The 16275-nt window shown below is 46.2% G+C and overlaps 1 protein-coding gene and 1 pseudogene across 7 annotated transcripts in view; one reads left to right on the top strand and one right to left on the bottom strand.

Moving 5' to 3' along the window:
- Positions 1-16275, top strand: part of ATXN7 (ataxin 7) — a 154103-nt gene that overhangs the window by 67935 nt on the left and 69893 nt on the right. For all 7 annotated transcript variants that reach the window (XM_064496345.1, XM_064496344.1, XM_064496346.1 and 4 more), the window contains one exon: positions 11424-11528. In XM_064496345.1, coding sequence (XP_064352415.1) covers positions 11424-11528 — 105 coding nt within the window. The remainder of the gene's footprint in view (positions 1-11423; positions 11529-16275) is intronic.
- Positions 435-4710, bottom strand: LOC105094374 (large ribosomal subunit protein eL29-like; annotated as a pseudogene).

The following is a 16275-nucleotide window of genomic DNA, read 5'->3' as shown; positions in this document are numbered from 1 at the left end:
CAAAATTCATGTGTTGTAACCTAATCCCCAATGTGATTTTTGGAGGTGAGGCCTTTGGGAAGTGGCTAAATCATGAGCGTGGAGCTCCCATGAATGGGATCAGTGCCCTTCTAAAACGGGCTCCAGAGAGCTCCCCTCTCCTCTTCTTCCATGTGGAGGACACGGTGAAAAGATGACCGTGGACCAGGAAGCAGGTTCTCACCAGACACTGAATACGCTGGTGCTTTCATCTTGGATTTCCCAGCTTCCTGAACTGGGAGAAATAAATGTTTGTTTTTTTTTATAAGCCAACCAGTCTATAGTTTTGTTTTTTTTTACCGACAGATCCTGCCTCAGGTTTATTTGTACAAACAGCACAGGTAGACATGAGCCGTACGCAGACAGCGGCCCAGGGGTCACACTAGTCCTATCCTCACATCAGTAGATGGAAGCCTCTACTCTGGAGCCTTTGTGGGGGCCTGGGCGCCTTTGGGAGCCGGAGCCAGAGCTGCAGCTGCGGCCTTGGTCTGAGCCTTGGCCTTGGCCTTGGCCTTTGGCCGACAGAGCCTGAGCCCCTTGGCGACTCGGGCACGTGCACGCTTCCCGAGCTTGGGGTGAGCAGTGCAGGCAGGTCAGCTGAGCCTGCGGCTGCTGCCCTGTGGAATCCTGGGCTTGACCTCCTTGGGCTTTCCGAGAGCCGTGACAGCCTCGGCACATGCGCTCATGGCCTTGGCGTTGCTGGCCTGCATCCTCTTCAGGCCCTTCTTGTGCTGCTTGGCAAAGCGCATGTTCCTCAGGAACTTGGCGTCCACCCCCTTAAGAGACTTGTATCGTTGTGATCGGGGTTTTTTGATGCCGTTTCTGTGCCATCTTCGGGACTGGTGGTGTGTGGTGCGGTTCTTTGACTTGGCCGTGCCTGCACCGGAGCCGGGACATCCCGAATTTCCTGGGACCGGAAGAGAAAGAGCTGGTACTTTGTTATGCAGTCCAGACAGGCTAAAGAAATTTTGTATCCTGTGATTTTGCTAAACTGGTAATTCTGGGAGTTGGGGTTTTTTTTTTTTTTTTTTTTTTTTTGGTAGATTCTTTGTGATTTTCTACATATACTGTCAAGTCATCTGCAAGTGGGGAAAGTTGTATTTTTTTCCATTCCAATCTGCGTGCCTTTTATTTCATTTTCTTGCCTGATTTCTCTGGCTAGAACTTCTTTGCTGTGCTGAAGGTGGCTGTCCTTGCCTTGTTCTTGATCTTAGGAGGAAAGCGTGGAGTCTTTTTCCGTTAAGTATGATATTCACTGTAGGTTTTTTTGTAAATAGTCTTCATCACGTTAGGGAAATCCCCTCTATTGCTAGTCCTCCGTGTTGTTGTTGTAGTAGTTGTTTTAATTTAACGAGACTATTTTTTTGTGCATCAGTTCTTATGGTAATATGATTTTTCTTCTTTAGCCTGTTCATTTCATGGGTTACGTTGTTTGCTTGTGGAGTATTTGAAGTGTCTAGTTTCCAAGTATTTGGAAATTTTCTTGTATCTTTCTGTTACTGATTTCTAACTTAATTCCATTGTGGTCAGAGAAGATACTTGATATGATTTCAGTTATTTTAAATTTGTTGAGGTTTGTTGTCTGGGCCAGGATATGGTCTGTATTGGACTAAAACGTAAAGCCGGATCAGTAGGCAGCACTGTTCCATAGTTAACGCTGTTTTTAGTTGTACGAGAGCCGTGGGTTTTCTGCTTACAAGATACCTGGCTGAGGCGGTGCTGCCGCGCTGACTGCCTTTTGAACAAAAGAAGGAATGGTGTTTTTAACTGAGTCATGAGTGTATAGCCATAACCTTAACAATAATAATCATAATAATAATAACACTACTCTTTACTAAGTCCTTATAAACATTCTCCTTTCTGTGCTTAGACTGACGTCGAAGTAAGCATTTCACATGAATTATGTCATTCAGCCCAGCAGTCTGCTGACTTAGGTACCATTGTTTCCACCACTTTTCAAACGCAGGAGCTGGATGTCTGGAGGTAAGTACCTGTATTGAGGTTAGAGTACCAGCTGCATGGTAAACTCTCTGATACCTCGTGTTTTCTCACAGGCCACAAGCCTAGCTGAATGGTACTGATGCAGGTAAGATCCCCTGAGGGTTTTGGCAGGCACTTCAGGATTCAGGACACACTGGAGGCTTGGTTTCTGACTTGAAAGGTCAGGGTTTGCTGACAGTATATTGAGTAGCTAAAACGCACACATGGGGTAGCCTGTCACGTGTGTCACCTTCGTGGTCCCACCTGCCTTCCCTAAGCCAGGATCCCTAGGATTTTGGGGTTTGCTTCGTCTGCTCTATCCCAGGCCCCGTATCTCAGTTTCAGCACAAGTAGTGACAACAGTAACACTTACGACTTTTACCGTAAGATTGGCCACTTGTAGTCAGTGATTAATGACTGTTAGGACTGTGTTCTTCTAACTCTTCGGTCCTCTTGGTATTTGGTTGGTTGCTTTTTAATTGGAAACATTTCATTTTTCTTTTCTTTTCTTCAGATCTAGTTTTTATTGACTCTTGTAGTTCAGACAGGGTGCCAAACCACGTATATTTTGGCAGGTTGTTGATTGGCCCTTTTTTGTCTCTGGTTGGTTCCATCAGTTAATGTCTTTTATGATCAAAGTCCAGTTCCCTTTAATTGTTGAAGCAGAAACTATGGATTTGGGAGAAGTGTTTGTGGAAGGTAGAAATAAGATTCTGTTTTATCTTTTCTGACTTGAGATGTTAAAGCTCACTTAACAGCAGTTAAAAAACTCCTTGATTACCTAGAATTGACAGTTACTATTTTAAATAAATTTAGGACTGACTATAGTTAAAGCTCAGTTATGTGCAGACCAGCCTTCCAGGACCATCAGGTTACTTAGAAGTGTTTCAGACACTAGTGGGGCTGAGAATCCTAGTGTTTAAGGAAATCTTTGAATAGCAATGAGAGCACACAGTCCAGAGGTAGCCTTAGAAGCCTGCTGTCACATAGGAAGCACTGGGTGATTTTGATTAAACAAGATGAGAGAGGCAGGGAGGGCACTGAGCAATGGAGAGACTCTTGTAGGGAGGTGGTGAGGAGCACGTCCTTTGGAGTAGCCTCCCTTCAAATCCCAGCTCGTCCATGTACTGGCTCTGTGACCTAAGGCAGGTAATTTTGTTCCCCTACTTGCTTGATCTATAAAGTGGCCATAGTGACCCTGAGAAGTGGGCGTATTGTGAGGATCAAATGAGTTCTACTTAGCACCATACCTGGAACACGGGAAGTGCTCAGTAACTGCAGACTTCCATTATTTTGTTATGTATATTGCTTCCCAGGTGTTGTGATCTTTGCTCACTGATGTATACCCAGTACCTAGAATCGTGTCTAGGCATAGGAGACATTTGATACATACATGAATGATACATATTGAGTACTTGCCATGATACCTGACATACACTCAGTACTTAATACATGGAGTTATAAGAGGTGGTGTCTGTAGACCAGCAAAGATTAGAAGCAGTGTCCAGTGTAACCCGCTGACAGTAAAAACAGAAATAATTATAATCATAATAGGTAGGACAGAGCCAGCACATGCTCTGTGCCAGACAGTCCTAAGCGCTTGATGTATGCTAACATTTCACCCTCTTAACTACCCATTAAGGTAGTTGCTGTTATCATTGTCATTTTACAAATGAGGATACTGAAGCCAAGGAACTTGCCCGAGTTCATACTCCTAGTGAGCGATGACACTGAACTCAGGAAGTCTGATCCAGAGGCCTTTCTCAAATTCTCCTGTTGAGAACCTCCTGTGTGCCAGGCACTGTGCTGTGCACATACGGCCTCTGCCCTCATGGAGTTTGTATCTTAGGAAGATAACCAAAATGCAAATTACAAATAACTAATGAGTGAAGAGAGGGAACTGCCTGAAGAGATAGGGTCCTGCTTTAAATTAGGTGGTCAGGGAAGGTCTTTCCAATGGAATGTAACCTGAGGCCTGGAGCCAGCCAGGCAAAGCATTCTGTACAGAGGGAACAGAATTAGCAAGGGCCCTGAGGTGGGCAGGTGATTGGCATGTGGCCCTAACTGTCAAGGCGATAGAATTCTGGCATGGAGGAGGGAAGTGCCGTGTTTTGAGATTGCAGAGATCTGGCAGGGACTTCTGAGCATAGGTTTTCACTCTGACTACATTGGAGAACCACTAAGAGCTTTAATCAGACCAGGTGACATTTATGATGTAAAAACATCACTGGTTACTGTGTGTGGGCGGGTGGCGGAGTTGGAATAGGTGGAGGGGAGGACAGCCACTGTTTAGATCAAAGACCAGAGGAAGATGATAAAGAAGGACTCTCGTTTACAAGGTACACTGTATTATTCTAAGCATTTTATGTCTACTCATTAGTTCTCCCAACAACTTTTGAGATAGGTACTCTTACTTCACCCATTTATAGATGAAGAAACTGAGGTACAGGCTACCAAGTGACAGGACTGGGACTTGAATGCAGCCAGCGTGGTTCTGGAGGCTGTGCCTTCAACTGCCAGCTCTGTTGCCTTTGCAGACTAGGTTCCTCCGTCTGTGCCTCCCAGCATCCATGCGTCCACATTAGCTGTAGTGGCCGAGAAACGAACTGTAGCCCATCGCTGGCTTGCTCCCTCTGCCTCACCCTGCATCTCTGGTCTCCTGAGGCCTTCGCAGTGTCCCCCCGAGCACGTCTTCAGTCTGGTCTCCCCCATCTTCATCACACAGTCACTTCCCGTCTCGCTCTGACTTCTGCATCAGCCCCTGGGGACCACTCCCTATCCCCTTAGCTCAGTAGATCCACACTCGCGCCAGAGGGACCTTGTGCATCATGTCGCTGCCTCGCTTAAAACCATGAGTTCTCCTGGGCTTGCAGGGTAGAGCTTCAACTCCGAAGCACGGGCACTGACCCCGTGCAGGGGGAGCGCCAGCAAGTCTCCTCTGCCGCTGTGCTGCGGCTCATTGCTTACAGGGAGGGGGGTGTGGTCCACAGCAGGGGCATCAGACCGCTTGGGAGTTAAGCTCACACTGTAAGATAGTTGCCATTTGGTGTCTGTATCCATCTCCTGCAAGTTTAATTATTGAGAACTGGGGCCGTTGCAGCAGAACATTTCTGACGTGTGTATATTGTGTTTCTGTTTCTTTTGCTAACACTGAGTGCTTACTGCATGCTCAGCACAGGTTCGTTCATTTCTTCTTCCCAATAACACTGCGAAATGTAGGTCCTGTTAACTGTAGTTTACAGATGAGGAAACTGAAGTTCAGAGAGGTTACTAGTTTAACCGTGTTCACGTAGCTAGTAAGAGAAAGAACAGGGGCCTGAGTCCAGGCAGTCTGATTCCGCAACTGCTCTTTGTTACTGCACTGCACACACTGGCAAAAGAGAACTCGCCAGTGTGTGTGTTTGAGCATCAGGCCCTGAAACACAACAAGCTACCACCAGGAAGGGGATCATGTGTTCAGGTGACACCTTTTCACCTTTGAACTTGTGTCTCACTGAATGGATGCCCAGTTCTAGAGGGTGGCTGTGCGTTATCACACGACATAAAGGCACAGCTGTAACCTTGACTTGGACTGGCACCACAGGGACTTCGTCTAATACTTCAGTTACTCTCCATCAAGTAGCATGGAACACGTTCATCTGCTGCTTCCTGTCCGTCGGGTTAGGCATTGTTAGGCGGGCACTGTCACTAGATTGCAGAACAAGGCAGATGGGGACTTAGTCTGGCAGGAGGAGATGCAGGCTCACAGGATAGTTGCAAAGAGGGTCTCTTGCTATGTGGCGAGGTTAAGGCAGTGCTCTGAGAGCGGGTAACAGGGCCCTGCCTGGCCAAGTCTCCACGGCAGTGACATTGCGGCTGAGACCAAATGAAGTAAGGCAACAAGCCAGGTGAAGGTCTGGAGGAGGCGGGTTCCAAGCGGAGGGAATGGCAGGCACTGAGGCACTGGGGCGCTGTGACAGGAGAGAGCGTGGTGTGCTCGGAGCAACAGGAAGGCCCAAGGGACCAGATGCAGGGAGCTGGCGGGGAGAGGGGATCTTGGTTATCTAAGAGCAAAGGAAGCTACGGGAGAGTTCCAGGGGCCTGTCATCACTTCACAAGCACACAGCAGGAGCTCACTTCTCAGGATCTGTGCTCGGCTAGTCTAGGCAAAGCAGGGAAGCTGGGGTCCGGCAGGGCTGCTCAGGAGCTACGACTGGGCAAAAGTCATGCCCCAGTGAGGGAGGGGCTGTAGTGGAGGAGCGAGTGGTATCAGTAAGAGCACAACTCTTGTCGAGCAGCGGGAGTTCCACAGAGAAGAGGGGAAAGCTTTCCGTGCTACAGGGACAGTTCTGGCCAGAAGGTGGGACTGCGGGGAGCATGGCTGGTTCCAGGCAGGCCCGTCGGTCTGGAGCGTGGAGCACATTGGCTTAGACTGGAGAGATGGGAGGAGCAGAGAGCGCGCTGGGGCCTGGCTTACCCAGGGGTCTGTCAGGGCTCCCAGTCCCACTCTGGGGCAGCAGAGGTCTCTAAGGAGAGGAATGCCTTTATTACTCTGTGGGTTGGTGGCTTTGGCAGCAGAGTGGAGGAGGCTGAAGAGGGAAGAAACTCGGACCCTGTTAGGGGCTCTGTCCTGGTGTGTGGAGGCCACCAGGCCCTGACCTCGGGGCACTGGTGGTGGGAGTGGCATGGAGGCGACAGAGTCTGGCAGTGTTTCTGGGAGAATGTTGGGAATTGCCTGGGCTTTCGAGCCCAGCAGACCTGGGTTCAAATCTTGGCTCTGCCGCTTACTAGTTTGTGAGATCTCAGTGTCTGTGTGCTGTAAATAAGTTTCCTGAGCTAAACAGTGGGGTGCATGACTCCTGTCTCCCATCAAGGCAGTGCTTCCTCAGGCCTTTTAAGCCTTTGCATGTATTAGCTCTCTGAGTCTTTCTACCGCGTTCAGTGTCTGGTGAATTAAGGTACCGTGGTCATCACCATTTAACAAGTGAAGTTCAGAGAGGTTATAGAGCCTGCTCAAGATCCCACTGGATTCAGAGTGGTAGGGAGTGGCCCACGGTGTTAGCCACGCTGCTTAAAATACCTGTGACAAAGAGTAAGTCACTTGGGAGGCGGTGGGGGCAGCCCTTTGAAGAGATGACAGCTGAGCTGAGACCTGATGTGTGAGAATGCACCAGGCATTTTGTGAAGAGCACGGGCAGGGCCTGGCCGAGAAAGAGCTTTCTAAGGAGAGGATGGAGGTCAGTGTGCCTGGGGCAGAGTGGGCCGAAGGGAGGGAAGCAGGGGGTGAGAGGGAGCGGGATAGGCCTCTGGCAGGAGCCTGGGCGCTGTGGTAAAGGCTGGGGTTTTTATTCCAAGAGGAGTGGGAAGCTGCTGGAGAAATGTTAACAGTAGTGATGTGATCTTCTGGAGGACTTCAAAGAATCACTCTGGAGCCCGTGTGGAAGGGGTTGTCAACCACGTGGGAGATTTCTTCCATAGTCCACGGGAAAGAAGTGGGTGACAGGCTCTAGGGCACTGGACCTGAGTGGAGAGAAGTGGACAGAGGTGGTGGAGTAGAGAGCTGACCGGACCTGCTGGCGGCGTGGCTGTGATGAGGGAAAGAGGTGTCAGAGGTGACGTCAGGGTTTTTAGTTTGAGGAGCTGAATAGGGTCATTTACCCAGAAGGGAGAGGGTTTGGGGGCTGGGGAGCAGAGCAGGGTGATGAGCAAAGCTGTCCTGGGTGTGCTTGTTCAATGTCAGATGCATCTAAAACATCCAGATGGCAGTGTCTAGTAGGCAGTTGGAAATGTGAGTCTAGACAGAGCTCGGAGCCTCTGGGCTAGAGATGGAAGTGTGGGAGTCACTGGTATGTAGAAGTTTGGGTGCGTGGGAGAAGGGAGACGCGCAGGGTACTGCAAAGGTGAAATGCTTCTCTCTGGCACTCCAGTCTGCTTGTTGGGCACAGTCCTCACGTGGGGATGGCAGCACCAAAGTGACTGTTCAGGGACTGGTTTTGAGCACAGGGTCTTCACTCTGCCCACATGTGCTCCGGGTACTTAAACCCAGTCCTTCCTCCCCTGCTGGCCTGGGGTCTCTAAAGCACATGATGGCCTAGATGTGGGTGCCGGGCCACTTGGGCTAATTGGAAGATTCAGAGTGACCTGAATCCTGAGAAAGATTTAGGGCTTACACACAATAAAATCCCTTCTTTCAAAATAGTTCATAATCCATGGGGTCAAGTGCAGTTTTAAAACTTTTCCTTATGTTTCCTGTAGTGGTTTAAGTTGTATATTTTAAGGGTATTTTATAAACTTTTTTTCCCTTTAACTCAATAGGAACTCTATTTTGTTTTCTGTTTTAAATGAAACTCCCCATCTTGTATTTGGGCAAGTAGCTTATGTTAATTTGTGGATGGCTGATTGTGAACCTACCCTTTAAGAATACTGAGAAACATACATAGTGTCTCTCACAAAAATTATTTCATTTTCTCTGTTGTCACAACATTCCACATGCTGTTCCTGTTGCTAAGGCTTTGGAATGTCCCAGTGCAGAAAAGGGATCTAGAACTCCTTTTTTTTTTTTCTCCTGAAGAAGACATTTAAATTGTTTTGTATCTTCTAGCTTGCATCCAAATAGGGGTATCTGAAAGTAAAGAACTTAGAAAGGTAAAATCAAAGTTACTTTAGGTTCTCCCAACAGGAATTCGATTTCATAGGGTAGCATGAATTGCCCTTAAGCGTACCACGTTTCCTTCCGCAGGGATTGTGCGTGCATGTGTGCGTCTGCGCACACGTGCAGGCTTGTTAGGCAGATATGATGTGCTAGAGAGATTGAGAACTGAGTCCTCAGGTGGTGCAAACCTGAGTTTGAGTCCTGCTTTCTTCCTGGGTGATATTTGACTAGTTCTTGTCTCCATCAGTAAAATGAGGATTATATTGTAGGGTTAAACCATAGGAAAAATGCTTATTTAGCTCAGAACCTGGCACACAGTCATGTCTCAGAAAATGCCAACTGTTCATCTTTATGATTATCATCCATTATTGTCATCATCAATTGCTAATAATTATAAGTTATTGAGGAAATTGAACTTTTTACCGAAGTATGAGATTCCTGGTCCCTCACAGAATGGCCCCTACCCACTTAGTTTTACTAGTACTTCTAAGTCTCACAAAAGGATCAGAAGGATTCAGAGCAAAAATAGAACAAATTTCTATGTAAACATCATTGTGGCCAAGTGAATTCTTACTACTTGAGAGGATCGGTGGAGTTGTTTGTTCTTCACAATTACCTTACTCACAGAGGGGTGGGAGGCTGGTGCCCAGCAGTATCTGGTATCTGGCAAAAGGGACATATTTTAAAAAGCGCTGCTTGACGTTGAGTGCTGTGGGAAACCCTGCAAACCAGGCACATTGCAGAGGCCCAAATCTAAACTGAGACCACTTCATTTCATGCTTTAATTACTGCTTCATTAAGAACGCTGACAATCAAGTTGATTGCGATAATGAATCTGTTGATTTGATATTTATAGACATTTCATACTTTTCAGCTATAAGCTACAAATGTTTATGCCATTTCAGAGTTTCCGTGTTAATTGTCCTGTGTCAGATGCATTTAGCACAGGGGTATATGGAACTTACCGTAAACTACTTTAAATTTCTGTTTTTACAAAGGAAATGTCATGTCAAACTGTCACCATGGAAGATGGCTTATTACATGTTGATCATCGCACGGGTATAACCTTTCCCCTTCTCCCACATGCACTATTTTTAACTCAATGTGGGCATGCTTTCAAGGAAAATAGCACATTGTTTAGCTCTTGTTTTTCATAAAATTATCAAGCTGAGTCGCAGAAGTCAGCAGTCTATTAGCACCTTCTAATGTTAAATGTTAATCAGTTTATGCGGTCAAAGTTGTTCAGCCCTGACATTCAACTTACAGGAGTTGGAATCTGGAAGGAATTTCTAGAAATCATATTCCTCTGGTCTTCAAGGGACCAGATTCAAGCCACTGTTGTGAGTCAGAATCAAATCTCAGCTACTGACTTAGATAAAGTGCTTCACCTCTCTCTGAGTCAGTTTCCTCCTCTGTCGAGCAGCATTATAATGGCATCTACCTAGGTAGTTGTGAGGATAAAAGGAACCTGCTAATGCCACTGCTCCATCCCGGAATCGTGTTGGTCCCCGATACATTTCATATTTACAGCTAGCTGTCTGCACAGTTCAGTGTAATAGAAGTGTTTAAGAAAACCTGGGCTGTAACCATGTTGTGACCTGGTGAAAGGATATTAGATCAGTAATTTGATATTTTAGAGATTATCATCACTTTACATCACCGCAGGGCATTTTCTGTTTCCTTTAAAACTACCAGCTCACCCAAGCTGGAGAAGATGTGAAATTAAATCTTACCAGGAAAGAAAGCAGAGGCTGATCAGCCTTTTGGATCTTTTCTCCCCCTCTTTAAACTTAGTATTCGGTCTACTGAAATATTTGCTTAATTGAAATGTGCTAATTATCCATTCAGTGGCGATACTCTAAATAGGGCATATAGTGTCAAATGCAATAGTGTCAAATGCCAATTCTGAGATATTTAAAAGATTTAGATTATTTAGATTATGAACTGTTAGCTCTGTTCCCTGTATTGTCACTAATAATTAAGTGTTCACGGTTGGGACTTTTTAGTTACTCATGTATTACCAGGTATCAAGTTACTGTACTTCCAGTTTTCATGTATTTGCAGATAGTTTAGTTTTACGTTTGTGTTTTAATGAACTCCTTACTATAAAAAATCCAGCTTGTATCTTGTCCTATTCTAGTAACTGAACTGCGATTAACACATGAAATGTTGTGTTTGTGCTGAAGGTTTTTCTGTCCAGTGACGTCAGTATGTAAGCAAAAGGACTAGAGGTTGTTGTGACCTGGTGAAAAAAGAAAGTGTAAAAATAATTTTCTTTGTATGACATCTGACGAAACCAGCAATTTTACTCTTCAGTGAAACCTCTGCTTCCTTTCTGACTGTTCCCTAGAACTCAGAGACCAGATGACTGGAATAGAATGCGTAGTTAAACAAATAGAACCATTAGATAGTACAGCTTTGTGAATTGCTGAGCATTTTGTGTGGTTGCAGATTCTCTCTCATAACCTTTGGTAGAGTTTATCTAAAGTTGCTTTATTGTGTGAATGTATTCGTTGTTTGCATTTGAATAGATTTGTCTCTTTTACTCCATACTAAAGATTTTTTGTGCATTTTATTTTAACCCTTTTTTTTTTTTAACAGTGTTTCTGTAAGCCTGATTTGATGTCTCTCTTAATCATTACATTGTGCCATATTAGTTACTTTTAAACTGGGGTGACTTTTCTCCCGATGCGCTTTATCGTGAGTCCGCTCCTTTGGAAAGTACTGCCATCCCCAATGGTTTCATATTAACCAGAACCACATGAGTGAGTGATGCGCTCTTTTTTTATTGCAGACATGCCAATATTTGGTCTCTGTCCAGCCCACGATGATTTCTACTTGGTGGTGTGTAACGACTGTAATCAGGTTGTCAAACCGCAGGCATTTCAATCGCATTATGGTAAGTGTTTAACCATTTAAAAATCATTATTAGAGGGTCAGAGGTAAAGCAGGATTAAACTGAAGGCCAGTGACAGCATGGGTAGGAGATAGAACACCCCTCCGTGATCAGGAAGTGGGTTTTCTAATTCATTGAATGGGTTAATGCCTGTCAGATGTTGGTTATTTTCTGAATTTATTGAAAAGGATGTGCATTTTCTGAGATTTATTAATATGAGACGGCAAAAAATGTATTTTGCAAAATCTCTATTGAAATACTGCGTCAATATAGTAGAAGATATGTTTCCTTCTAGATCCCGTGGTTGTGAATTTAGTGGATGGTAAATTTATATATACACACATAGTATGGAGACATGACTCTTAAAGGAAATGTGATTTTGAAATGTCCAAGTTCAGTAGTTCTGAATCTGTCTTGATGTCATATTGTGATTTGTGCCTATGGTGAACCCATACCGTCTTACCCCCATCAAAATGCGCATGTACTTAGAATGAAGCATTGTGACTTCACAAGTTTCATGAATCCCTGATCCATCCCTGGGCTTGTAGGCTCTAAGCCTGTTTTTATCTGGGTATGAATCATGGGAAAATCTAAATAAGGTGGTTTTGCATTGTCATAAGGTTATCTAAAGAGTTTAAAAAAGAAGTCTGATCATGAAACTTAATTTTATGTCCCGTTAGGTTCAGTAACAACTCAGTAGTATTTGAGCACCCACCTTGCTTCAAGGCACTGGGGCTTTGATTCCTACCTCCATGGAGTTTAAAATCTAGCTGGAGAGACAGGCAAAACTAACTAGACACATTATAAAAATAATTGCAGATCGTTTCCTCATTGTCCTCACTACTACAAATGTGAGTTTGAGACAGAGAGGAACAGCAGGCTGTTTCTGTAATAGAGTGTTCAAGTGAAATCTCTCAGGAGGTGACCCTGGTGACCTGAGCCCTAAGTGATGAGGGGGTCCACCCAGGCGGCAGTCTGGAGTAGAAGCATTCAATACGGAGGGGCGAGCTGGCGCACAGAGCTGAGGAAGGCTAGGGAAGCTGGTGAGGGGAAGTAGAGACCAGAGAAGTCTGGCCTCGTAGGCCGGGACCCTGTTCGTGTGCAGGCTTGTAGGCCAGAGGAGGGAGACGCTCGGGGCTACTGAAGGTTTACCCTCTCCCTGGTAGATCTGCGGAGGTTAGGCCGTGGGAGAAGATCAGAAGCCGGGAGGGGGGTTCAGGGTGAAGACGGTAGCAGATGAAGCCCTAGCGCCGAGATACACTTTACAGCTGGAACCTGCAGGGCTTTCTGTCAGGACAGTGCTTGTTTTTAAGAGTCAAACCATCATAATCAACATCCTACATTTTTCTCCCAAAGAATCTTTTCTGTAATCATAAAATGGTTCTCTGAGTGTCTGCTTTGGGGTGAGGCCCAGGGGTAGGCAGCAGAGTGAGTACAAAGCTGAGGAAGATACTCTCTCCTTGCCTAGGACTCTCAGCGGCTGTTACTGGAAAAGGCAGTTAGTCACTTGCCCCGTATTTTGGAATTAAGGATTTTGAAGGCAGACTAGACTGGATTTAAATTTAAACTTGCAAGAGCCGTCGGTTAGTTCTTTGTCTTGAGCTACTTTCCCCAGCTCGGCTTCCCTTGTTACGACGGGGGGACGGGAACAGCAGCCTCGCTGGTCCGCAGCGAGGGGTGCGTGAAACAGCGCCCGGCAAGTGGTCAGTGTGAGAGGGGGGCAAAGGTGCCGCTGTAGGCAGAGGAAGGTGGGTCTGAAGTCGCTAGACAGTCCACGGTCTTAAGAACAAGGAGGTGAGGAGGAGCACAGATTGCTTCTTGAAGAGTAACTCAGAGGAGGCTTCCTAAAGGGGGCGGCCTTCACATCGGGCTGTTCTGAAGAGTACATGGATTGTTTTCCCCATGTGCAGATTCTTTCTCCTGAGTTTTTTGGTGTGTAATATACATCCATTGTGGAAAATGCAGAAAATGCTGTAATCCCCTAATCTGGGGGAGTGTTTTCATGGGGACTGACAGGGCTGCCCCACACCGCTGCACGGTTTGTGCACTGAACAGCCAGCCACATTTGGTGGCTCCAGGTTGGCCACAGGGGTGATGGGAGCAAGTGCCGAGGCAGGGCTTCCCAGGCTGTCTGGAGCGGACCGCACGGAGTCTGCATGGCTGGAGCTGATGTACCCATGTGTGCAAGGGCTGTGTGCCAAGGCAGGCGGGGCGGCCCAGAGACTCAGTGTCGCCAGACTCCCTGGGCCCTGAGGGATGCAACTTAGTGGTCCTCCAGAGAATTGATGGGTAAAGTGGATTAGAAGGGAGTGAGAGAGGAAAGTGGAATGTGAAAGCAGCTGCTGTTGGGGGAAGGCCCGCTTAAAGGTGTCGCCTCTCCCAGGACTTCCTTAGGTGGGAAGGGGCCCTCTCGGTCTCCTCTCCCAGAGGCAACTGCACTCCATTACAGCACATTTCATGGAGATGGTTTTCCTTTCTTTCTTTCTTTCTTTTCTTTTTTTTTTTTATATTTTTATTGACGTATAGTCAGTTTACAATGTTGTATCAGTTTCTGGTGTACAGCACAATGCTTCAGTCATACAGGAATATACGTATATTTGTTTTCATGTTCTTTTTCACCATAAGTTACTACAAGATATTGAATGTAGTTCTCTGTGCTGTACATAAACTTGATGAGATGATTTTCTTTACCTTCCTGTCTCTCTCTTACAATGTCTCTGTATTGGGGGCAGGGGGAAGGAGTGTCTTAAAATCCTACTTCTGCTGTTTTTCTCTACCAGTATGTAGCATGCACAGTGTCTTCTAGTAAGATACTTGTTGAATGACCAAGGAATTGTGGTAACTTCTGAAGCAGAAGAAGGTATGGTGTGAGTACAAGAACCACACGTATAATCCAGTGCCTTCTGTGACCAGGCAGGAAATGCAGCTGATAGAGGCCACTGGGTGGGGGCTTTGGTCCCTCTAGTGGCAGGGGAAATAGTAAACCTGTAAGGGAGGAGAGAGTCCCTGGCAGAAAGACGAGGGCCAACTGCTGCGAGAGGGACTCGGCTGGGAAATGTGTAAGGAGTTCCCTCTCCGGGGGCAGCAGCCAAAGAGAAGGCTGATGGAATAAAGCGGAGGCATGCAGGTGGATAGGTGTGTGGGCCTGGGGTCAACTCCACCAAGTGGAGGCAAGCACCCTGTGATGGCTCTGGAGTGGTTTGGGAGTGACACCCCACCCACCTGGAGAAGGAGAGGTGGTCAGGGGCCCCAGGTCCAAGAACCCTTCCCAGTGCTGCCAGTCTCTCTTCTGTCTTTGGGGTGAGGAGCTGTAACAGGAAGAAGTATTTGGAACCCATTCTTTTTTGTTCTAATTCCAGAAGGCCGATTGCTACATGTCTGCTTTCCAGAGTTAGCACCAAAAAAAACAGAACAAAACAAAAAAAACTCGAAAGTTTTTGAAGTTCAAAAACTTTCTATGTAGCCATTGTTATCTTTTGATGAAATTGGTGGAAATGTGTGGGCCGTCTTCTGTGAGTTCTTGTATTGCTGGTGCTCATCTGTGACTTTCATGAACAAACGAGCAGTTGCTACAAAATCCAACAGGCACTTCCTTTAAGGCCCCTGCTGCCTGGCAGTGACAGGGAGGGAAGCTCCGATGGCAGCCAGGCTTCTAGCTCAGTTCTGAACTGGTGAGCAGGCTGTTGCCCAGAGTAGTGAGAGACCGATGGGCATACCTCCCTTCTGGTGCTTTGATTTCCTGCGCTTCACAGATACTACGTTTTTTACACATTGAAGGTTGGGAGCAACCCTGTGTTAAGCAAATCTGTTGGTGCCGTCTTTCCAACAGCATTTGATCGCTTCGTGTCTCTGTCACATTTTGGGAATTCTTGAAACATTTCAAACTTTCTTGTTGTTACGTTTGTTATTATGACCCGTAGTTTTTGTTGCTCATACAACTCACCAAAGGCTCAGATGATGGGGTTAGCATTTTTTAGACATAAAGTATTTATTTGTTAAGGTGAGTGCATTTTTTTAGACATAATGCTATTATACACATAATAGTCCACAGTATAGTATAAACATAACTGTAAGCACTGGGAAACCAACAAATTCACATGGCCTGCTTCATTGTGATACTCACTTTATTGTGGTGGTCTTGATCCATACCGGCAATAAAGTGTCTCTCAAGCGTGCCTGTAATTTTTGCTAGCCGAGCTGCCTTTTTGGGAATGAGCCATTAAGCAGGATTTCCGTTGGAGCCATGAGGGTGAGTGATTGTCGTGTCATTTTGGTGTTTCCAGTGTCGTCTGATTGCTTTCATAGTATAGATTGCTTTCTTTCTTGGAAACTGCATCGTAATACCATTCTCTCTTGATGTTGTTTTAATGTTTTAAAATAGTCCAGCATGCTTCATATTTCCCTTTTACTCACTATTTTTAGGAGCAAGATGTTTCCTACTGCGAATTTCAGATTTTAAAATATATTGAATCGGTGGATCCCAGACCCGCTGTGTACCCAAATCAGAGGGGAGCTTTCTCAGTGACCCCTTCCTAGAGCTGACCCCAGGCCAGCTGGCTGGGAATCGCCACGGGTAGGACCCAGGAACCTGCATTCTCAACGGCTCCCTGGGCCGATTCTGACCCACAGGCTGGTGGGATGCGCTTGGCTCACAGCAGATCCCGTCACTGTCGGGGTTGCTGCTGTGCATTCCCATGCTTGACATCGTGACTGACGCAGGTGGGTGCGCAGAGATTTGAGTCTAGCAAGG

This window comes from Camelus dromedarius, chromosome 17 (genome assembly GCF_036321535.1).
Source record: "Camelus dromedarius isolate mCamDro1 chromosome 17, mCamDro1.pat, whole genome shotgun sequence".
Taxonomy (NCBI): Eukaryota; Metazoa; Chordata; class Mammalia; order Artiodactyla; family Camelidae; genus Camelus; species Camelus dromedarius.
This window is presented reverse-complemented; position numbering and strand designations above follow the sequence as displayed.